The sequence below is a fragment of the Alligator mississippiensis genome, chromosome 5, assembly GCF_030867095.1.
Source record: "Alligator mississippiensis isolate rAllMis1 chromosome 5, rAllMis1, whole genome shotgun sequence".
Lineage (NCBI taxonomy): Eukaryota > Metazoa > Chordata > Crocodylia > Alligatoridae > Alligator > Alligator mississippiensis.
In genome coordinates this window covers 9,561,075-9,585,792 of record NC_081828.1, presented here as the reverse complement: position 1 = coordinate 9,585,792, position 24,718 = coordinate 9,561,075, and the positions used below count along the sequence as shown (strand labels likewise).

General features: G+C 43.4%; 1 protein-coding gene across 1 annotated transcript in view; it reads left to right on the top strand.

Annotated features, from left to right (window-relative positions):
• Positions 1-24,718, top strand: part of SLC1A7 (solute carrier family 1 member 7) — a 95,589-nt gene that overhangs the window by 63,820 nt on the left and 7,051 nt on the right. Inside the window, exons 6-9 of the mRNA XM_006259610.4 lie at positions 4,595-4,694; positions 8,146-8,379; positions 15,283-15,477; positions 19,726-19,860. Coding sequence (XP_006259672.3) covers positions 4,595-4,694; positions 8,146-8,379; positions 15,283-15,477; positions 19,726-19,860 — 664 coding nt within the window. The remainder of the gene's footprint in view (positions 1-4,594; positions 4,695-8,145; positions 8,380-15,282; positions 15,478-19,725; positions 19,861-24,718) is intronic.

Below are 24,718 nucleotides of genomic sequence, written 5' to 3'. Positions count from 1 at the left end.
GTTGTTTAATGCTAGCAGTAGTGACTGCAGTATAGACATACCCTCTGCTGGCTTACCCCAGAGCCGTGTCTCCTGCTGCAAATAAGTGAAATGTGATGAAAGATAAATCAGTTAGGATTTACAATTGGTGTCTTGAGACCTTCACTTGATGCCGCCTCCTGGTTACACGTTCTGCTGGGGCACTTCCTCTCAGTTAGCAGCAAGCCTGGGAAAAGGGTTCTGTTCAGCTCGCTTTGGCTAAGGAAGGCCACTGGGAGCATGTGGCACTTTGCTGGAGGACAGGAAGGGAGTTCACACAAAAATGATAAGCACTTGCTTTTTAAAATTAAACATAGCAATTGAAGAGGAGCATAGGCTAAGGAACATCAATGTAACAACATAAGGAGATAAAAAATGTTGTCCAGCTAGGCCAGGGTCCTGTTTCTGGCACTAGTAGTTTCAAAGAAAGTTTCAAGAAATCACAAAACAATACCTATGAAAAAATATCAGCTTATGGAAGATATTTCTTCCTAACTCCAAGGAGTTAGTGGGCATGTTAAACCTCAGAGCATGAGGGCCTATATCACAGGAACAGAGGATCTGTCGTACTGGATCAGATAAACAGTCCATCTAATCCAGTATTCTGCCTCTGACCACTGCCAGTACCAGATGCTTCATATGGTACAATAGGGTAGTTACAGAATAACCAAAGCATAGAAACAGTTCCTTCTTCACTCCCAATAGCTGGAGGCTGACCGCTGTCCGAAGCATGAGGATTTGTATCTTGGTTCTATCACTATTAATGTAAATCCAAATATATTTCTCTTTCTGAACATCTCATTAAATCCTGCTGAATTCTTGGCCTCGACTATATCTTGGAGCAATGTGGCATACCAATTTAATTGTGCACTATGTAAAAAGTATTTTCATAGATCAGATTTGAGTTTGCAGTCTCCTGGTTTTATTTTTACCATACTTCAGAGTTATTAGCTGTAATACAACCTTGTTGTAATGAACCCAATGGGACTGAGAGAAAAGTTCATTAAAAGAGGATGTTCACTATAAATAAGGTTAGTCAATTTGCTGCAACATAACAAACATGAAAAAATTGGCACCTTCTGTTGGGACTGTTGGAAGCAGGAGGTTGTTATAAACAGCTCATACTGTTTGTCCCGTCTAGTAGGCTCATTATAATGGATTTCACAGGCGTTCTTATCTGGTTTGCACTACCAAAAGGGTTCAACATCCCAGTCTGCCAGCAGCAAATATTTCTCTCCCCCATGTTTTCGCAAGGTGTGGATTTCTATCTGCATCCTTGCTGGAAACCTGAGATCCCCTGCGTAATGTTTTAGTCCAGAGCTGTCCAGCTTCTAAGTGGCTGGGAGCCAAATGCCCCACAGGCTGCACCAGCAGAGGTGGTATGCCCATGGGTCACACCAGGGCAAGCCCTCCCCACACTGCATTGCATGGGAGCCTCCCCTGCCTGTTGCACTGTGTACCCATACCATCCCTATGGCACTATGCACCCTCACAGGCCCTCCTGCTCCACCCCTAGCCCCTCTGCCATACCATGTACACAGCCCCATGCTCATCCTCACTCTGGACCATGCCACTCTGCAGTGCTCTGTCTGGCAAAAGTCAGGGGGCATGGGGGAACCCAGAAACTCTGACTTCTGCTGCAGACAGAGCAATGGGGGAGCAGTAGCAGGAGACGAGGGCTTCAGCTGAACCTCTTGTGGGCCACATGCAATCCACAGGCTGCCAGTTGTACAGTTCTGCTTTAACCAACCCTCACAGCACCATGTCGTAGTGACCAGCCTTCTAACAAAGGGATGATGAACAAGAAGCCCTTTGGTATTGGTGTGTATTAAGTTAAAGGGGTTACGCATGTCCATGCAAATCATTGCCCTACTCCCCACAACTGAGCTTGCTACCTCAGCGGTTCTTCCGCCACTCGCTGATTCAGGGATTAAGAGATCAGGCACCAAGCTCCAGTGTGCAAGCAGCAGTGCAGAGCACAACCATAGGCTTACCTGGGACTGTGTTAACTGTAAATTATCTCAAGGAAATGTACCGTACCTCACATTTGGCTACAGCCCAGCTATACCAGGGCAAAGGATGTTTTTGGCTACATCAGTCTGTCACAGATGGCTTAAAGAATCAGAAGAAACTCAGCTGTCCACCCATTTATTTCATGGTTCTGATTGTGTACACCCATTAAAGCTCTTTTTTAGAATGTGTTGTCAGCCAGGCAACTGTGCAAACATGGAGAGTGCCAGGACTCAACAGCAAGCTTGGGGCTTGAGATCAGCTTCTAGGATACAGCAGACACATTTCTCATGCAGTAGCCTACTAATAGATGGTTCATAGAAGAGGATAATTCCTAGCCTTTGGAAGAAGCTCAAAAGTGCCTTCCTTTCATGCCATGGAAAAGCACCGTGGTACTGATCAAATGGAAGGCCTGGGGAGGGTCTATCTGGAAGAAAAGCATCATTCTACATATCTGGCAATGGGTGCTTCAGAGCCAGTCTGCTCAGTCATTGGGACTGATTTTAATTAGTACTAATGCCTCATCACACCACTCTAATGATAAACGTGTGTACATTATAGCTACACCCACTTTAAGCTACTCTGTAGGTCCAGAATTGTGTAAAGAGGCTTTATAATAGCTGAGGTTCAGGCCTGTTGGCCCCAGTAACAGAAACCTGAGTGGCTTAGGTCAGAAGAAAGACCCCACGCAGGACTGTCCTGTGTTTCCGGGCTTGCTGTGCTGCAAAATGTGCTGTCATAGACAGAGAGCAGGCATAGCCAGGACATTAAAAATGCACGGAATCAGAGAAGTCTCCTATGACATTTGGCTGGCAATTAGAGTCAGCCCTTCCCTGGGGAAAATCCCCCCCATGGAGCTGCTGTCTCTGACAGCATGTAAGACATGGACAAGGAATGAAAGTTTATCTGACTCTTTCTCTGGAGAAGTCCAAATCATTTCATAATTCAAAGGAAAAGCTTTGCCCAGGAATAGCTTCTAACTTTTACCCCAGGGGATGCACACAGCAGATGCCTGCATCTGCCAGCAAGGGCACAGTAAGGTGATAGGATTTTTATGTCCACAAATATTTCTTAGATCACCTTTGGTGTATTTGGTTCAAGCACCAGGTCCAGTGGGAGACAGTGAGCCACATGCTCTTCATTCAACAGGGTCTGCTCCCTCTCTTGTCCCCAGGCCTTGCCATATAATCAGTTGAGAAAGTTTTGTACAGAGCAAACCATAATTATTCCTGTAAAGTAGCAGGGGAGCAATTTCTCCTTTTCAGCATTCTACAATATCAGACTCTTGGAAACCTGCCACAGCTTAATAAAGCCAGTCTGCCTTCAAAAGCTGCACTGTATTTAATGTTATGTTAGCATAAATGAGCAACATAGCTAATAAAATATAATGTGGTTTTCTGACCTGAAAGTTACAGCTAGCTGAATATTAACAGGCACATAATCCCTCCAGTTGCATGCATTACTATTGTGAAATTGTTGGATTACTGGCTCGCTCCCTGCATCAGGAGGGTGGGAGAATGCCTTGGAACAGTTATGGTCTGGGACCTGGCTTGCAACTGCAGATGTGAGCTACAAAAGACAAAGCCTGGGCTCCTTGTCAAATGAAACACACTGTATATCAAGAATAAGTGTCAGCACGCACCCCACTCAGAGTATCTTCAAGGACACATTTATTTGAAGCGGTTTGTTTTCAACATTCTTCCTTGAGCAATTTAAGTTAATCAGCTACAATTCCCACAGGGGCTGGCTGCACCGAATTACTGAAACAGGAACATGATGCATATGTTTATATATAAGTTGTTAAAAAACCTAATATTGTATGGAAAATACAGAGTTATATTATTATTCTCTGAACTATATCACCTTCCTTTTTGCTGGCCGGTGCCACGTGACTATGTTTGCTTTCATCCCTCTGCTGATTAGTCTCGTACAGCAAATTGGCTTCCCATTTCAGGCCTGTGCATTGTTTAATCTTTGCTAAGGTCACTAGGCAGGAACAATTCAGAGGGACTTAAATAGTGAAGACTCTTATGCACTAAAAATTGAACTGCAAACACTACATTAATATCACTGCTGTCACATCATGGCTTTTGATCATTGCCAATGTACCTAGATTTGAACTGGAAAGAAGGAGAAAGATTCCTACTTCTCAGCCTGCATTTGTGCAGGGGGTTCAGTTAGAAAGCCCATTAAGTCCCTGCCATCCCTTTGATCCCATACCCTAAAATACTGGCTTTGTGTATGAATGAGTTGGTGGTGATGCCCGTCCTCACTGGTAAACAGAAGTTAAACAACTAACAAGGAGGAACTCAAAGAGCTCTCCTTTAGCTCCGGTGATAGAGATCTATGCTGATGGAGCGAAAGAACAAGGGGGTAATTTGTGTGATGTGTATAGATCTGTGTCTGTTTCTACAATGCATAGGTTTATTACGTGATCCCCTCTACCAGTTATCCAGTCTATCTAGTCACCCCACACTCCATTCACCTTGATTACAGCAGGGAGGGAGCACTTGGGGATTTGCAAGAAGGCAAGTGAAAATTAAAACCCTGATATGTTTGTTTGCAGGTATAATGTTGGGCAGAATGGGTAACAGTGGCATTCCCTTGGTCAGTTTTTGTCAGTGTTTAAATGAATCTGTCATGAAGATAGTGGCAGTTGCTGTTTGGTAAGTAACTCCCGCGTCAAGAAAGAAATCACTTTAAAAAAAATGGAAGCATAGTTCAACAGAAAAGATGCCTTGAGATGATGTAATCTTGTTTTCAAGAAAACTAAAGAGCAACAACAACTTTTCACTGTGTGTGACATACATAAAGTTATACAAATGCTGTAGGTCAGATACTGGCCCCTGGCTCTGTCACCCGCGTACTGCTTCAGGGACGCAAGGGGACAGAGAGATGCCTCAGTAGGAAACCATAGGTTCCTTTAACATAGTGGAAGGAATGAGAGGCATCAAGCACTATTGCTGAGCGATCCAGAAAAAGGATCAGGGTGTGTGGGCAGGGCGAGGCAGGGACAGAAGTCAGAGTACAGGGCTTTCTGGATATCCCCAACTAGCAGCATAGTCCCTGTATGAACACTTCAGCCCACATACCTTAGAACAACCTTCAGAGCAACCCTAAGTTGCATGGCGGGGATTTGACCTGAACTTGGCTAAAGATGACATAGGTCAAATAAAACATTGGCTCATTAGGATGCTTGTCATCTCAGCAGAGCGAGGCATGTGTGCAGTGTCATGTTTGCTTCCTATTTAAAGAAACCCTCCATTATTGCAAAGTAACTTCCCCTCTCCAAAACAGTGCAAGTCTCCTACCAGCATTGTTATATCAGTGCACTGAGATTGTGGGCGTACGTTTGACAGGATAGCTTTACTGATATTAAGTCCCCTATCCCTCTCTGCACCAGTGAGCAGTCTGGTAACTTTTCTGCCCAGGGCAACTAGAAGTTCCCCAGGCTTTTAAATGATTTGACCATGCTTTACAGCCACAATTGTGGGGTTACCAGCTACCAAACATGCAAAAGAACTTCACTCCTCCACAGGAAAACACATGGATTTTATTGTACGCTTCCCAATCCCTTGTTTAGTGCTAAGCACAGCTCAGACAACCCTAGGAATATGGCCCTCTGTTTTCTGCAGATTACACTAAATATCTAGCTGTTAGCAAAGGTGCAGAGTAGAGAAATTAAGTTACTAAAAATGCCCATTGTTTGGAAGAGACTGAAAAGTCAGCAAAACCAGAGAAAGTCCAGGAGCCCTCGAGTTTCCCAACCCTTCCATTTAAATTCTAAACCAGGAGCATCAGGAAAGCACCTTCCCCCCAGCTGCAAAACCTCAGGAATCAGCAACAAGTCCTCTGTCTGATCCTTAGACCAACACGGCTACAACCTAAACCTCTGTCTGATAGCAGCTTTTTGGCATGATAAAATCAATCTTAGCCTCGCAACTTGGCTCCTGGGTCTCTCTTGGCTACATCCCTCCAAAATGCTGCTCAGTTTCTGGGAAGCTTTTAAGATTTAATGAGGAAAAATTCCTTTTAAGACATAGTTGCCATTCTTCCTTTACATCCACAAAGATACTGAAGAATGGCTCAGCAGTGCTTATATAAGCAAACATCTTAATAATGAATAATGAAATATTGGTACTAAGTAATGAGTGTGCTTCTGGTTTATAACAACTGCCATCTGAGACTCTCAAAGTACTTTACACACATTAATTAATTAAGCTTCGCAATACTCCAGTGAAGCAGGAGAGTGTCATTGTCTCCAGACTTCAGTTTCCCTCATCTGTAGAATAGAAATGTTAAGAGGCTTACTTAAACTCGCACAGGTTGTCTGTGGCATGGCTGGGATATGACCACCTATCTTCTGTCACAAAATGGCCCTTCATCCCCTTTGGGTTTGGGCAGCAGCAGATGCATGTAACGATATCCTGATTTGAATCAGGGCTGATCATCAGCTGGTGTAATCACCCCTTCCACTGATAACAGCTGAGCATCAGGCCCATTATGCTAATATTGCTTTCAGAATAAATGGATCATTCCTTAAAAGATCTGTCAGCCTAGATAGGATGTGGGCATTTAGGACCAGATCCCCGAAGGATGTAGGCAACATTTAGAAACATGAATCCAAAATTGCAATCCTAAAAATCCAGCTGTTTCCTGACCCTGCAGGTGCCTAAAATCTATAGGTACATCTGTTTTTGACCTTAACGTTCTCCAGGACCCACAGGTTCATAAAACTGCAGCACCACTGACCGAGCTGAGCAGCTTGGTACCTAGCTCACACATATGTTCATCTGAGATCCAGGCATCCTTTCACCATCAATGTGGTAGGCATCCTTAGAGCTGGCCTAAAGCATACCTGCAGGACAGGGCTCTGTGCAGATGTAGTGGCAGGCAGTCACTGCCTTCTTGTAGAAGATGGAGGGGAGAGACCTGGATTCCAGTCCTTGCTCCAAGGACTGTTCAGTACAAATCACATGAGCTGATCTCAGAGCAGGGCCCAGAGTGCTTGCCCAGATCCTACCCCCCCAGGGCAGTGCCCATTCTCCCCCTTGCTCTCCATATGAACCAATGACTCTTGAAGCCTGGAGGCTGTTCCTTCCCTAGGACAGCAGGTAGCCTGGTAATTACGGCACTCTCCTCAAGCTGAGAAGGTAAGTAGTCTAACCACTAGGGCTGATGTGTAAAATGGGGCATTGTCCCAATGTCCCCAACATCTCCTGCCATACCTTAAAAGCATGGCCCCTGCTCCCTTTCTGAAAGTGAAGGTACAGACCCTTTCCTTCAGAGGAGTGTTCTGGGCCATGGATCCTGAGTGTGGCATTAAGGCACCTGTGCCCCAGATAGGAGCAAGATGTATGGCCCAGCCCTGTCCTCAGTGATAAGCTCTAGGTGCTCCCTGCTCTGCAGGCCACTCTGAATGGGATACCTCACACAGGGCCAAGTACTATATGGTGGCAACCATCAATCCTCCTGGATCATGGTGTATGCATGAGGGCCACCAAGACCTTCAATGCATATGCCAGGGCAGGATTTTTTTTTGGAGGGGTGGAGGCTGCCAAGACCATCCATCATCCCTTTAGGCCACTGAGACAGAATCCAAAGACCAGACTGGGCCCAGATGTTTGGTGCCTCCACAGCTGTAGTTGTATAAGTGTCTGGGAATCAAACCCAGGTCTCCTGTGTGGTACCACTGAACCACAGGGGACTCGCAAGTACAATCATCAGGCATTTTAACACACTGTGGTGAAGTCCCCAAGTCCTTTTCTGCATCTAGCCCTTCAATATTGTGGTGATGGACTCTTAACAATGCACATAGTGAGGCAGAGAGTAGATATGCACTTTTCTACTGAGTGAACTGCATTTAAGTCTCTGCAGTCAGAGAAAGCATTACCCCAACTTGTAATCTGATATAAAAGCTTTTGTCTAGAAATGTTAAAGGGAAAAGGAATGCAGAGCTAAACCTCAAGGGTGCAATGCTGAAACCCTCAGGCTCGTTAATCCTTGGGAGATCTAGTCCTGTGCCTGGAGTGGAATGAAAGTGCAGGAAGTTGTTAGTCCCCAGTATTTGGTGGAAGTGATCTCTCAAATAATAATCAATCTCTCTTTTTTATTCAGGTATTTTCCATTTGGAATAGTATTTCTAATTGCTGGCAAGATCTTAGAAATGGATGATCCCACAGCCATTGGGAAGAAGCTAGGCTTTTATGCCATAACAGTGGTTTGCGGTCTGGTGGTGCATGGACTGTTCATTCTGCCAATGATGTACTTCTTTATCACCAAGAAGAATCCGATTGTCTTCATCAGAGGGATTCTTCAAGCCTTGCTCATTGCCCTGGCCACATCATCCAGGTATATGGATAGATGGTACAAATATCTCTCGAGCCTTAATCCCACCAAGTTTTGCTTTCAGAACGGTGAGATAAAGCTTAACTAGAAGAACTGGCATTGTATTTATTTTTGAACAATGGCCTTATGTCAAGTTGACAGGAGCATTTTTAAATGAAGAAGATCATGTCCACAACATTTAAAGATATGAAAAGAAGCCATTTGGAAATAATAAGACATACACAGTAAGTTTTAAAATAGTGGACAATGAGAGGGTTTCTTAGAGGATTGGCAGAGAAATATCAAGGATTTTTGCTTTTAAAAATAGGCACTGCACTTCCCAAACACTGGTACAGGCAACCCCCGGCTTAATGCTGTTTTGCTTAGCGCTATTTTGCTATAACGCTCATTTTAAATTGATACCTGATCCCACTTAGTGCACAGTGAGTTTTGTTATAATGCTCGCGGTCACCATCTTGGATTGTTAAAAACACTTGTAGTCACCATCTTGGGTTGACAAATACTTTTGGTTTTGCTTAACGCTCGTTTCACTTAACACTCATTTTTTTCAGGAACCAATTAAGAGCACTAAGCGGAGGTTGCCTGTATTTATGAAGGCTACAAAATTTGTTCTTATTTTCTTTCTGGCACTGCTGGTAGGGCCTGACAGGGTATGAGGACTTGCCACTCTGCCTTACCTGCTACACCAACCCTTGGAGGAAGCGTGCAGGTGTATTGCCCGTGGGAGATGGCGCACCACAGACTGGAATCGAGGGAGAGGGGCCTCTCAAACCCTGGCTTTTCTTGCTCCATCTCTCCTCCTTTAGGGGGTTTCTACACCGCATTCAGGACTGGTAACTCTAGCTGAACGTAAATAAGTGCGGCAGAAATAAGAAAGGACTTCTACATGGTGACTGAAGACACAGAGACGTTTCTGTTTGAAGGGAGGGTGAAAAGACTGAGCCTGTCATATAGGGAGAGGAGACAAGGAGGACAGCTACAGCGGTGAATCGTTCTGAAAAATTAAATCAAGCCCCTGAGGATCCTCTTGGGCCTTTCCCCCCTCCCCGTGCACACAGCGAGGGTTTTGTGGTGAGCCAGAAGCATGGTTAGAGCGCACTGAACTCTGTTGATCATAGACTAGACTGGCAAAACAGGCCATTGGAGGCTGGCACACGTTAAAACAACCTGAGGGCTGCTCTAATTTGTGTTTGATACATGGCCAGTGCCCCCTTTGCTGCTCTCAGCTGCACAGAGCCCACTCTGTGTGAATGGAAGGCTTTATGCCTCTTATTTTTAATTACATTAAAATATGGTGAATACTCAGCTCCAGAATAACTGAAAACCCTTATGTCCACTGATTGAACCACAGACATGAGAAATGCCAGGAAAATGGATTTCTTTGTCTAGTCTTGCATTTTTTAGTCCTACCGTCAGTTTGGGTATAGGAAAAGGGCAAGAGGAGGAAGAATTCTTTCCTTTCTATCCTTTTGATTGCACATTTTTGCTTTTGGAAATAATTTTAATTGGGCAAGGGGACTGATCTGGAAATCTCTGAATTCTTTGCCAGGTTTTTTGAAATTATGACCTTTTGATGCCCTTTTGCTAATATATATCTATCTATAATATAGATATATATATTATATATAAATAATCTATAATATATATATTATATAAATATACACATAATATATTTAATAATATAATGGATGGGAGTTTACTAGCCCAGGATACGATTATTTCTGAACAAGGAATACTTTCCAGTTATTACTGTAATATTGAAAGTTCATTCCATTCTCTTTGATCTTATAATTTCTCTAATTTCTTCTTCTCTGATGAGCTGCTGCCCTCATCACTCCACATATATACATGAGAAAAAGTTTGCTCAATTTTTGACCCCTTGCATATGTGATCTCGGTCATTTCAATAGCTATTCCACCCTGCCCTTTAAAGAGGGCTCAGAGTCTTATATCCCATTAACAAGTGACCCCTTTAAAATGAATATATGCTCATATTTGGTAAGGTGGTAGGTGGTCAGGAGGGTGGCAGGAGGTTAGTATCTTAAACAGGCAGTTATAAGCATATAAAATATGAGGGCAACACTGAACAAAGTATAGATTTAAATACTCCCACTGTAATTAATAATGGCCATTAGCCAGACTACCAGACAGTGTCAGATAACTATACAGCTTTGTGTAAACCAGGCCCTTTTCTACTAATTAGAGTTCAGGGAAATGTCCAGTTGGAAAATTAGTTCATATATAGGTAAGTAATTGTACAAGATCCCTGAACCATGATTAACTAAGGTCATTCCCTTTCACTATAATACACTTTAGGCGTAAATATGTTTTACTAAATTAGCTCCTCCAGTATGATAATTACTGTCAAGCATCCTATTCTCCATTTTATTGATGGATAAATAAAGGCATGAGGATATAAAGTGACTTGTCAGGGTCCCCTGGAAAAATCTATAGAGCTGGGAATAGAACCTCAACCTTTTGATTGTCCATCTCTTGGCCTAACTAAACCACACTGTGTATAGTGTTCATCAGACAATTTCAAAGTAATTTCAGCTAAGACCATAAGAAGCTTTGTGGAGGAAATAACAAGTTAAACCAACTCTGTAACTTGAATATATTTGGAGAATGGAGGGCAGCAGTCAGAGCAGAAAGAATTGTTACTAAAATGGAGAGCAATAATGACAACGGGAATGTATTCCACTCATAGAGAGTCAACGACATTTAATAATTTGCCCCAAACTGAACTATAGTATAATACAAGCTCAGGAGCAACTACGTACTGGGTGTCTTTACATTCAAATAAGGTTCCAGTAATTATGGCTGTTTTTTCAAATTAAAAAAAAAACATACTTACCTTGGGAGATTGAGGTATGTTTACCATAGTCAAACCTGATGTTGACCTAGTACCCAAGATGTTAGTGTCAGGAAAGACCTTTCCAGTTCTCACCCAGCTCCTTGCCCTTATCCAACTAATATGTCTTCAGCCCTGTTTCTGAGCACCTCTATTGCTGGTGACTCAACATCCTCACTAGACTCTTGTTCCATTACATAATTCTCCTTATTCTTCAGATATTTGCTTAAATGTTTAACCTGAACTTTTCCTTCTTCAGGACCTTTTACTCCACATCATTTTACCTTTCCCATCTGTACAAAGCTGTACATTCTTTTATTTTTAATTAACACTCTACAAAGGAAATCATGGTTTGTACCTGGGTAGGTCCCCTATTAGCCAAGTGTGCACTTATAAAACAATCACTTTCCTCCTTTTTTATACTACTGTTTTCCTTTCATCACATGCTTGTTTTGCAACAGCACTTCATTCTGCGTTACTGCTTTCTTAACAGGTGTGGTGGTTTTTTAAATCAAAGCAAGTCACTATGTCTTCGACATATATTAGGTTTCATTTATTTATATTGACTGTCATCCTTTTTTTCCATCTTCTTATATCTATAATATTATTGAGTTATTCTTCACTTAAGAGGTACCTTCCCTGTAGTTTACAATCAAAGGCTTTAGGCTGCTCTTGCTACTTTTTAGAAGTAGATGAGTTGTGATTCAACTCTTATAAGTCATGTGGCAAAAATCAGGCCTGATTTGTAGTAGCCAGACTACAGAGCCAAAGTCCAGATCCTCCATAGTATTTCCTATGTTTGGGGCTTGGATGTGAGCAAGCCACACTCCTGCTAAGCACTGTCAGACATAGATAGTTCTGTATGTAAGCTGCACCTAAAAGTTAGAGGCTTTTAGACACTTCCAGGCTTAGTCAACAGCTGAGTGGGGGATTTGAGTATCTAAATTTTGGACCAAGAAGCCCGACACAACAAGTAGGTACCAAACTTCTCTTGTGGCTCTACCCTGTGTCCATTGCCCCCTTGCACTAGCACTAGTAGATATAGACTTTGCAAGTGCGATATACACCTTTTTTAAAAAGAACGATATGGCTGTTAATATTTTTCTTTTTGACTGGTGGTATCTTGTTTTGGGACAGCTGAACTTTTCACCTTGGCTTTCTCAAGAAGAATGGATACTGCGCATAACTGAGTGGTTGCCAAAAGAACATGCACAAATGATTGGTGTTGGACAGTAGACCTACTTCTTCTGACAGCCACCACATCTGTAGCTAGTTAAGTAATACTTGTCACAAGAGCATTACGTAACAGTAACAACATGGGCATTGGATTTTTAGCTCTTAAGAGGAGAAAAGAAGCCCAATTTAGGCACACCGATTTGTCCTTGCAGATGTTTCTGTGTCAGCTCATGCCTACGTCTAATGACCGCTGGAAATTAGTGGTCCTATATTAATACCAGCTAACCACCATCTGTGGAAACAATTCTTTAGCTAAAGGGCAAAGTAGCAAGAAGAAACAAGAGACCATATATTGTAGGAACTGCAAGCCACTGAACAGGCAGTTGATGGCACTGAGTTTATTGAACTAGGCAAACTTTTAAGTAATAACCTGTAAGTGAAAAAGTGGCTGTATTCTCAGTTCCCCTCTAGTCTAGTCTCATTACTTCACATGCTAATGCCACCTTGCACATTTGTACTGAAAAGCAGCATGTACACAACAAAATCCTGCCCTGTTTGCACAGATATATTGGTGAGTAGAAAAGCTCAAGAGAAGTTTCTTTTATACTCCCAGGGAGCATCCCCATGAGCAGGAACATGCGTTTCTCTGGGGACAACTAGGAGTGGCACATATTTGTGGGGAGGGGGAAGGGACCCCTCTAAGTTGGTGCCTGGAGCTGGTGTCTCCTTCACCCCACCCTAATTATGCTACTGCCTCCTAGCCCACCCCCAGCATTACCCCGCCAGCCCCACTCTCTCCTCATGTCCAAGCTTGCTTACAAGTTTCTTTCCAAGAGGGAGCTTCAGTCAGCTCCTAGTTGCTTAATTTTTAGGGGTGGAGGGGGTCTTTTTCATTGCATTTTATTTTGCGGAATTTACAGACAGGTGTTTTTAGCCTGTTTTTTTATAGATAGCCCATAAATTCATGGGCATTCAGCAACCCTGAAAGCCCTTTGGCTTTGATTATGCTTTTCCTAGGATTCATGGGGGGTGGATTTTTTTGATCATCTTTCTACAACCTCAGTGGATCAAAGACAACATCTTCTTAGTGGTACAGCCCACCAGCAGAAGAGCTTTCATTTTCCCTGACGTTATTTGTAAATAAAAACTAAGCATTTCCAAGGGCTTTTGCTGCTTATAAAACCTTGGGACTGTGGCTGTTGTGCAGTATAAAATAAAGGCAGATTTAACTAAAGAGAGATGGGATCGGTTTGTTGACTTTTTGGAGTGAGCAATACTAGAGATAGACTTGAACAACAAGATAAACAGGCGAGGCTGAACAGCTGTAGGAAGGAGATTTTTATACTCCCTGCTCTGTTTCTTTGTGGTCCACACTATTTAGAGCTTAGCAAGACTGAAATTCTTGCTTGCATTAAACTCCTGCAGCTGTATAGCTCCCAAAAAAGAGGGGATAAAGTTAGATAATCAGTATTTGAATGTGTTGTGATTGCTTGTCAGTAAGTCAGTCCCAAGTGGAGAAAGGGCCTTGTCTGTTTACCAAGGAATTCAGGAAGGTCCATCTGAAGCATGTTAAGCAATTTAAGAATAACATTTGATTTGTAGGATACATGTGTCAGGTTTTAATATGAGGAGAATATCATACAAGAGGAGATTAAAAGAGCCTGGCTGGATTAATCTAGAAAAGTGAAGACCTAGGGAAGAGAAAATCTCTCTTCATAGTCACATCTGAGAGATTAAAAACCAGGGAGGGAGAAAGACAAGCTAAAGGATAATGTTGGCACAAAACCAGGTAAAAACTGACCTCAAATAAATATAGACTGTGAATTAGATATTTCCACGGTTAGAGCACTTTAGTGCTATCCTGTAGGTTTGGATTTGGTTCGAGTTCCTATGTGATTCTGGGCAAGTCACACCAAACTTCTCACGTGTAAGCACATCTGCATGGGGTAAGGGAAGGCTGAATCATAATGCAAATATGTAGAAGTGCCATATTCGGATTGCATGGGCCACTTTTCTTCTGGCAACCTTTTAACAACACTGTGTAATATAAACATAGTGGGTTAACGCTTTGTAGAGTGTTAACAACAGCCGGAGAATGTGGGCAATTCTTGGCCAGTCGGGCCCAGGAGCCACAACTTGCCTACTGCAGATGGAGGGGGAAGATTATTTCAGAGTGTTCAGTTCAAGGAGCAACCTGTCCTTACAACAGCAAACAAGACTTTTTGTTTAAGTGTGATGGCCTGTTACCTAAGCTGGCATTTGGGTTCAGGATGAATAATCAGCATGTGTTGGCCCACCCTCAGTTTGTGGTCAGAACTCCTAGGGGTGCTAGAGGGAGCAAGAGCCCTTCACTTGGATACACGAGAAAAAACCTGTACATGCCCAAGATGAGGTTCTTGCATTTGAAGAACACTGGCCTCTTCAGTACGATTTCTCCTAGGAAGGAAATCGGATGCGTGTGGGGTGTTTCCTTTATGCCCCTGCTGGAGCCCTGATGACAGTATCTCACCTTTCCTTCCTTTACATCCTCCCTGCTTTGAAACTCTTTGTCAGGGTCGGCTTTCTGCCCGCAGAGGCTGGATGCAATCTCATTTGGTACCACCAGTGCTTGCAAGAGACATTGTCCTGCCCCAGCCCACTAGCAGCTGAGCACACATTGCAGCATCTCCAAGCCTTACCTTCCATCTTGTAGAAGAGAAATTGAATTCAAGACTTTCATGATGCCGTAACGCAGAATCTGCGTGTCCACTCTCTCAAGTTTCTTTTGCTTGCTTAAACAGTGTTAAATATGACCTGCACAGGAAAAAAAACATGCGTTTAATGCTTAGAATTTTATTCCCCACGGGTAAAACAAATGTGCTTCTCTATGATATTTTGCAGCTCAGCCACATTGCCTATAACTTTCAAGTGCTTGCTGGAGAATAACCATGTGGACAGGAGGATTGCCAGATTCGTGCTGCCTGTGGGGGCCACGATCAACATGGATGGGACCGCGCTGTACGAAGCGGTGGCAGCCATCTTTATTGCTCAAGTAAACAACTATGAGCTAGACTTTGGACAGATTATTACTATAAGGTATCAAACTAAAATCTCCCTGCCTTTCAGTTTGTTGGACTCACTAAGTGTGTAATGCTCTCTCATAACTCATGTGCTAACCACACTGCAGCATCTGCAGCATTCAGGCCCGAACTCCTTTGAACAGTGATCACATAGGGCAAAATAAAGAACCCATTCATCCTCATCACAGGCAGGGAACACAAAGATTGGAGCCTAGCCTAAGAGGCACAATTCCAATAGCGCCATGTGTTTCAGTGCACGAGGGTGGCTTTTTCATTGCTTACTTGTAGTGCCCTCATTGCTCATTTAAATAGGATTAGAACTTGGTTTCTATCAGTGTGTAGGTACAATTGTCCCTGAATCCTATCAAAAGAGGAGCCCTCCCGAGCTTTGTGCTGTGCGGGCTGAGCTTCCAGTGCACAGGGTAGGGAAAGCACCCAAGAACCACTTTCCTCCAGGGGTGAAAGCCTCAATCTCTGTCCTGCTTTCCATGCCATTTAAAAGAGCCAGAGAGACAAGAGAGCCATGAAGTTCTGTATCAGACAAGGGGAGGATTTGCCCTGCATTAAAACTGAAAAACACAGGTACCTGTAAAAAAAAAAAAAAAAAAAAAAAGCTCTGAAATACATGCTGGAAGGACCTGTCCACCCAGGCAGGGTGGAGATTCTGGTCTGCCTGGTCCACGAAGCAGCCTCAGCAGTCAAGTGCAGTGCTGCCCTTTGAGCCAATGAGCACTGCTGAGTTGCCCACTTGCTCCCATTCAGCATGCAGCAAAGCCCAACGATCAGGCAGTGTAGCCAGTTTAGCATGGGCCAGAGCACGTGCACAAAGCTGTTCTCATGCCTTCTCTCAGGTGTGCTACTCGGTGTGTAATAAGTGTCATGCTAAACTCCCTACTTTCTAGGCTTTGGCACAAACAAGTAAAAAGGAACTGCTTCTCTGCCGTGTTCCCAGGCTTTCCATGAGACACTGTAGCTCTGCCCAAGGAGGCTGCTATCAGGCCTCTCTCGCCCTCCACAGTGGTCCAAGATCCAGAGGGCACAAAGCCAGGACCCCTGCTAAGCCTCCAAGGTGCAAGTGTTACGTACAACCATTATGTAATCCAGTTTTAAAGATGACTCCCATGCTGCTGATTGTACAATTAAGTTTCAATCTTCTGCTGGTCAAGAGAGGACCAACTATATAGGAACTATAGATAATATATATATATTTTAATATTTTCTCCTTGAAAATCCTGTAACTGCCCAAAAGAGAGAGGAATTATTGCCAAGATATTTTCACTGTCTGCCAAGGACTGCCTCGGGGAGATCAACCTGCAGCTTTCAAGCCAGGAACAAATGATTAGAAAAACATTCCTGTAGTGCATAAGGCTCTGACCACAACAGAGATCTGCTTACCCACATCCCGCTGACCTCATCGCTCTCCTATCTGCACTTTTGTGATTTGCTCGTTTTCAACCCAAGAAAAAAGGCCTGATGGTCGCATGCGCTCGCTGAGACTGTGCGCTGCATCTCTGAGACTTGGAACAGAACTTAGCCTAGGAGCTGTGGCTGTAGGCCACCCTGGTCATGGAGAGGCCCCAGGGTTACCTAGCTGAGAGGAGCCTCTTTGGGCAGATCTAATCTGCCTCCGTAGGAAGCCTGGGAGCACCACCACGGGAGCATGGCACAGTCAAGGCCTTAATGGCAAGAGCAGCATACTGAAAATAATTGCACACCATGGCTGAGGTGTGCTTGTGTGTATATGGCAGTTTGGTCAAACTAAAAAAATGATATGGGGTGGAGGAAATCAATCTTACCCACACCATTTGGTTTCTCGTGTTCTCACCTCTTTAGTTTGCATTCAAACCACCACGTGAAAGAGCAGGCTTTGCAATTTCACAGGTGCCATTTGAGAAGCTGGACCAGAACAAGGGCCAATGCGTATGGCACGTTACAAAAGTCATCCAGGTGGGGAAGGGAGGTGAAAAGGGTGATTTGAAAAAGCAGAGGGCAAGAAGCATGCTGAGAGGTGGAAAGAACGTAGTTTTGTAAACTCCTCCGAGGAGAATTAGGTTTTCTTCTGCGCATTGCAGAGTGCTATTCATAATGCTCATACTAAGAAGGAATTATACGTAAAAATAGAGTAGGAGACATAGGCAAATTAAAATAACTGCAGGAAGGAAGAGGGAGCGAAGGGTAGAATGGCTTGCAATGAAAGGCAAGATAGGGAGAAATGGATAGTTAGCAGGGTTGAGCTCCACACCAAACCTAGGCTCAAATTCCATCTCTGAATCCAAACATCACCTGTATATAGCAACCCACCCCAGATCTAGCTATTTCTGTACTTGAAGATTTAAAATCTGGATCCAAAAAAAATGTTTCCAAGTTCTGGTTGCTTTATTTTTTATTTTATTTTTTAAATTTGACTCCCTGTTATGAAAAGAGAGTTGAACTGCAAACCTGGCTCCAGATCTGGTGCCAAGACCCTGACAACAGCAGGACGGTGAGCCAGAGACCTTCTCCTTTTCTTGGCAGTTTCCATTGAAAATATAATTATATCAACAGCAAAGATCCACATTAAGGCCATTTCTGAGCGGCTGAATTTATGAAGTTGGTCTGAAACAGCATATGAGCAGCAGCAGTTTTCCCTTACCTCACTAATTCATTAAGAGGCTACCTGGTCCCAATTAAGTCATTAGGAGTGATTTTCCATTGACTTAAAGGGAGCAGCAGTAATCCTGGAGGACAGAAAGGACAGAGCGCAGTAACTAACAAATAATCATTGTTGAAATAAATTTCTCTTTCACACATCAAAATAACACTCCTTTCTATCGAGGTTGTGCTGGCACTATGCTATCCAAATGCCACAAAAGCTGGGTTTTTCATAAAAACTGATTAATATTAATTTTTTCTCTCATAAGCAATTAATATATTTATTGTGTGAAAGCTAAGAACCATGGATTTTGTGCAGAGCTATGAACTATGAGAAAGATACTTAATTGGAAAAAGGAGATAATGCCACCCAACCATTCAACAGATTTATTAACGATCTATAAAGAAGAGGGAAAGCACCTTTTCTCTCTTGCCACATAGAGGAGGACACGGACCAATGACCTGAAGTTGTAGCAAAGTAAATTTAGATTGGATATCTGGAAAAATGTCTTCACTGTGAGTATAGCGAGGCAGTGGAAGAGACGCCTAGGGAAGTTGTGGACTCTCCATCATTGGAGGTGTTCAAGAAAAGGTTGGACAGTCACTGGCCGGGGATGATGTAGGCATACCTATGCCTATTTTCTACCATGGGTATTTCCCATTTGCTGGTTGCTCCCGTCCCCTGCCCCCCACCTCCCACCCCCCATTTTTTTCTGCTATATGTTTCAGGGTGTTATTAAGCCTCCCCAGAGGCATTTGTGTTGGCTACAGCTAAGGCTGACGATTGCCAATTCTCCTGCTAGATGCAAAGCCAGAGGTTCCTGGCTAGAGGGTCTTGTCCAGATAGTGCATAAATGCAAATGAAGGTCACTATTATTTCTTTAGTAAGTCACCCACTTCATGTCTTAATATGCTTACATTTTGCCTTTTAACTGGGCGATCTAATGTCTTTCCCGAGAGTTGGCTGTTTCCAAGAGCAGTGCTTGTCCTGGTTTCCTGTTCCTGGAAGCTTAGAAGGATGGAGTCACGGTCATGCTTGTTCATAGTTTGACCCAAATATGTGAAACGCAGGGTTTCTCCTCCCTCCTTTTCCAGTTGTTTCTGCCAGCTAGAAGGCCTGGAGTGACAAAGAGGGATCTAAAAGCCACAAAGGCAGCCGAGAAAGATGCATGTGGCACAAGAACTGCTAATGCCAATATAAAGTACCTTTGAAGAACCTCCTTGCTGGGTATTATCATAACAGGGCCTTAGGTTGTTCAAATAGTTATACTTGGGGCTACAAAGCAGCTTAGCATTTGGAGGGCAGAAGCTGGCCATAACCACCACAGCTACGTCTTCCCTTTGTGCTGTAAAGTCTATGCTGCTCTCTGAGAAGCACAGGGCAGAATTTCATTCCTTGAACTCCCACACCTGGCTGCAGCAATACAGATGAAAATATAGCCCCGGGCAAATATTGTCCTAACTGTTTTCTAATCACAGTCCTCTAAGATTCTTATTGCAAAGACTTCAGTTAAGTAATTTCTTAAGTAATGTCAATCATGAAGTTATACAGAAATGCATTGTTACTGTGTGTTATTTCTGGTCAAGATCCAGCGCTGTTAAATCTTATTGTTCCTTTCCTTGTTTGCTGAAGTATCACAGCAACAGCTGCCAGTATAGGTGCTGCAGGGATCCCACAAGCTGGCCTCGTGACCATGGTCATTGTTCTGACATCAGTCGGGCTGCCTACAGATGACATCACCCTAATTATTGCAGTTGACTGGGCACTGTAAGTAATACAAAGGTCTTGAGCCTTCAAATGCAGTGATGGTGCAAAAAAGGCAAATCTCATTCTGGAAGGTATTTACAGGAATGTCGCATGTTAGACGTGAGAAATGATTATTTTACTCTATCCAGCATAGATGAGACCTTAGCTGGGGTCCCATATCCAGTTTAGGGCAGCAGACCTTAAGAAAGTTGGAAAAAGTCCTGGAGAGGGCAAGAGGAATAAGAGGAAATAGAAATGAAAATCTTAAAGGAATTGGCTTTGTTGTAGAAAATGGAAGCTGAGGTGGGTTATGATAAGTCTTCCAATATACACAGAACTGTTTTCAAGAGGACAGTGATCAGTTGTTCTCCATGGCCACGAAGGGAAAGGACAAGAAGAAATCAACTTATTTTTTAGCAATAATACATTAGGGAAACACTTTAAATATCTAACTTAATTATAAAACTAGTTGAGCATTGTGACAGGTAAGAGAGGGAGGCAGGAGAGATTATTAGGAACGAGTTAGGTACTAACATTTGGCAGGATTTTCTAGGTACACTGATTCTGCCTCAGAGCAGAAGGATGGACAAAATGACCTCTTGAAATGTTTTCCAACCCTGCCTTTCTGTGATTTTACCTACGTATCAGCTGTTTATCAATCCATTGACACCTCAGGCTCTCTCACTGCTGGCACTGGGAACTGCACAACAACAGCACTCAGACTAAAGGAGGTTCTCCATTACCAGTCATCTATACATGCAGAGCTGGCAAATTAACTCACAAAATCCATTCACCTTGGCCATAAGCAGTTTTGAAAATAAGCAATGCAAATTGCAAATTTGGGGCCCCTAGATAATGAGAGGTCCCTTTGTCCAGCTCAGAAGCTGCACAGACCAGCCAAGCCAGGTTCAGCATGTCAGTGGCTTGGCATTTTGTAAACTATGGCTGTTCCTATTTGTGTTCAGACATGGCAACATTTTATAATTCCCTGAGGCAAGGCCATACTCGAGCAGATTGGCTTATACCTAGGAGGCAGCGGTAGTGTACACATAGACAAGTTCATATGTCTTATTCTAAGCGAGTCCTCCAATTTCTTCATTAGTCTTTTAACACAGCCGAGTTGTATTGCATTACAATGTACTGTTTTATATCCAGCCTCAAATCACTCAGTGTACTCTAAAATTACTATACAAAAGTTGGACTTGTATCCTTTTCTTGCTTCTAAATGATGATTAGAAAGGCTGAAGGTCTATATATTTCTAAAAGAAGTAAAAATCCTGGTTATTTACATGGCTTTGTATACTGTACCTTAAACAGCAGGAATGTCAAGTTAGGGCTTCCATGGTTTTGCTGGAAAACTTCTCGGAGGCCCGAGGGATATTTGCTAACCGTGCCAATACCAATGGATGTTTAATAAACTTTACTAATCTTTTATCTAATGTTAGTCAATGAATTTAACCAATACTCAAGAACAAAAAAAAGTTAAAAATCTAACTAACAGGCCTTTCCCTCTGAATTGTTTAGCCTTCACTCTCACCGCTTGCAGTTTTACCATTTCTCTATAATTCCAGTTAATCTTTCAGTTTAAATTTCTGCTTGTTTTACATTAGCAATTCAAGATAAAAACAACATTTTTTATACAGGTCACTGGTAAGAAAGAAGCACATATCTACAGTCCTTGGACAGGTGCATGACAGTTTTATAAAGCTACAGGTGCAAAGCAAATTGATTCGTTTAGGATGCATTTGACTTTATGCATAACTTTATGAATACGTTTGAATGTTGTGAAGCTTAATGGCTGCTTAAAATGTGCTGACAAGATTGAAATCTCCATGGTAATGCAGAAGATCTGCTGCTTGTATTTTGGTCCATTTAGGTGGCCATTACAGATACATAAAGTTCATACCTTTATTGTGTTCAAAATGAAAACTTCTCAGTTCTTCCATATGTGGGGCACATGTTTTGTATCTCCAGGTGCACCCTGCTGTACCACTGTACACTAAAATACCACTGCGCCCACTTCTAACACCAGCGCTGCCCCGCTGCCAAGCAGGGTTATTCAGGACCTTGCAGGTCAGTTTTCCAGTGGAATTGAAATCAGCAACTTGGATGGAGTCTGTGCAGGCTCCAAGAGAAACTCGTTTTATGTACAGACATAAATCAGTGTTGGAACAGAGCTGGTCAAACAGCATGCAGAGAAATCAGATTTTCCAGGAATCTCAGCCTACAACTAGTGCCTGATTTCCAAGGAAAACTGCCTTAAGAATTTATTCAAATAAGAGCCGAAGGCAGATAGGGAGCCCTTCTGCTGCTCCCATAGCCTCCTTCCTTCCAAAATTGCCTATATGCACAACTCTGCAGAAACCAAAATTAATCCAGCATATCTTTCCAAGAGTCAAAAACTGATCACCAGCTAAGATAAAACTCATCTGACAACATATAACAGCACCACCTGGTGACGCCTTCCATCACAGAATTGGTTTGCATGTTATATGCACTTTTATGAAACTTCTTGTGAAAGGAAAAATCAAAAGCAGAAAGACAAGGCCCCAAAGGATAACTTCAACAAATACATCGAGGGCCAGATTTTCAAATGTTGTAGCTATGAGACTTGCATGTGCAGGGTGGATAACTCTGCATGCAAATATATTTTAGTGCAGTAATTGCATGCCTAATTTGCAGGGGCAATTATGCATATAGTTTGTATGTATAAAACATGCCTAAACATATGAAAAAAGCTGCTCCATGGAGTTCAAGCTATGTTTAAATTAAGGTACAATATCTGAAATCTGGGCACTGTTGAGATCATTTACATTTATAAGCCAAACATCTGGCGGTCTCTGCATCTCAGTTTTATGACCCATATTCACAAAATTAAATTACCAAAATGATACAGTTTTCAGATGTGCACTGGAAGACAAGTTTTTTTTTTTAAGACTTAAAAGAGACACCCACAATGGGACTATCGCGTCTGTTCCCAATATTGCCTTCCAAGTAGCTTCAGGTGCACCACCCTCCAATTTTTGTGGGATTGCAAATAACTTTACATAACAACAGTAACAATTCCTAGCACTGTTGTGTGAAAGACCTGAATCGGGAGAAGCCGAGTGCCTAAGAGAGCTGTCAAGAAAGCCAGTGAAGTAGATTATATATAAACTCAGAGATGTAGCTGGGCAGTTTTGTGCCCTGGGTAGCAGCAGTGCTGGCTGCTATTTTTGTGCTCAGACCTGATGTACATTGATGGTTTCCCTTTAGCTCAAGATTGCATGGAAATCATTGTTAAGTAATATAGATTTAAGAACCTGTGTTCTGAGAGACAGGAAGGGGCAGGCTGAACCCGTAACTTATAGATTCATAGATACATAGAGGTAGGGTCGGAAGGGACCTTGTAGATCATCAAGTCCGACCCCCTGCCTGGGCAGGAAGGAAACTGGGCTCAAGTGACCTGAGCCAGGTAGACATCAAGCCTCCTCTTAAAGACCCCCATCCCTGCTGCTGCACTCAGACTGACTTGTTTTGCCCAGCAGTGGTAGAGACGGTCCCGGGGGGAGGGGGCAGTGCTCGCTCTACTGCTGACTGGCTCATTCTGCCTGGCAGAAGCAGAGCTGATCTTGTCCCCAACTCCTAGTCCTCCCCAGCCCACCAAGCCTCTAGTGGCAAATCACAGCTGTGCAGGTGACAAGCAGCCAGAACAGGTTTTCTGCCTTTAGGTGCAACTGCTCCACTAAGCCAATCAACACTAAGTTGATTAGTACTTCATAGTTTCATAGTTTGTAGGGTCCGAAGGAACCTTGACAGATCATCAAGTCCTACCCCCTGCCATGGCAGGGGGTCAAACAACCCCAGCAAGGTGTTCATCTAACCTCCTCTTAAAGACCCCCAGGGTAGGAGCCAGCATCACTTCCCTTGGAAGTGGGTTCCAGATCCTAGCCGCCCTGACAATGAAGTAGTGCCTTTGGATGTCTAATCTAAGCCTACTCTCCAACAACTTGTGGCTGTCATTCCTTGTTATCTCGGGGGGCGCTAGGGGAAACAGGGTCTCTCCCAAACCCTGCTGGTTCCCACAGTGATATTATAGATGGCCACTAGGTCCCCCTCAGCCTTCTCTTGTGGAGGCTGAACAGGTTCAGGTCCCGTAGCCTCTCCTCGTAGGGTCTGCCCTGCTGCCCCCGGATCATGCGAGTGGCTCTCCTCTGGACCCTCTCCATGTTGTCCACATCCCTCCTGAAGTGCGGTGCCCAGAACTGGATGCCGTACTCCAACTGCGGCCTGACCAGTGTCGCATAGGGGGGGAGGATCACCTCCTTGGACCTGCTTGAGATGCATCTGTAGGTGCAAGACAAGGTATAATTAGTCCTATTGACTGTGGCCTTGCATTGTTGGCCCATGTTCATCTTGGAGTCAATAATGACTCCAAGATCTCTTTCTACCACTGTGCTCTCGAGAAGGGAGTTTCCCAGCTTATAAGTGTGCTGCTGGTTACTACTGCCCAAGTGCAGCACCCTGCACTTGTCAGTATTGAAACCCATCCTATTTTCATTAGCCCACCCCTGCAACCTATCCAGGTCCTGCTGTAATCTGTCCTTCCCTACTAGCATGCCCACCTCACCCCAAATCTTGGTATCATCAGCAAATTTAAACAGGTTGCTTTTTACCCCGTTGTCCAAGTCACTAATAAAGAAATTGAACAGTGTGGGCCCGAGGACCAAGCCCTGGGGAACCCCGCTGCCCACTTCCCTCCAGGTCGAAAAAGACCTGTCCACCACCACTCTCTGAGTATGACCCCTCAGCCAATTTGCAATCCATCTGACTGTGTAGGCATCAACGTCACCTAGCTTTTTAATGAGAATGGGGTGAGAGACAGTGTCAAAGGCCTTGC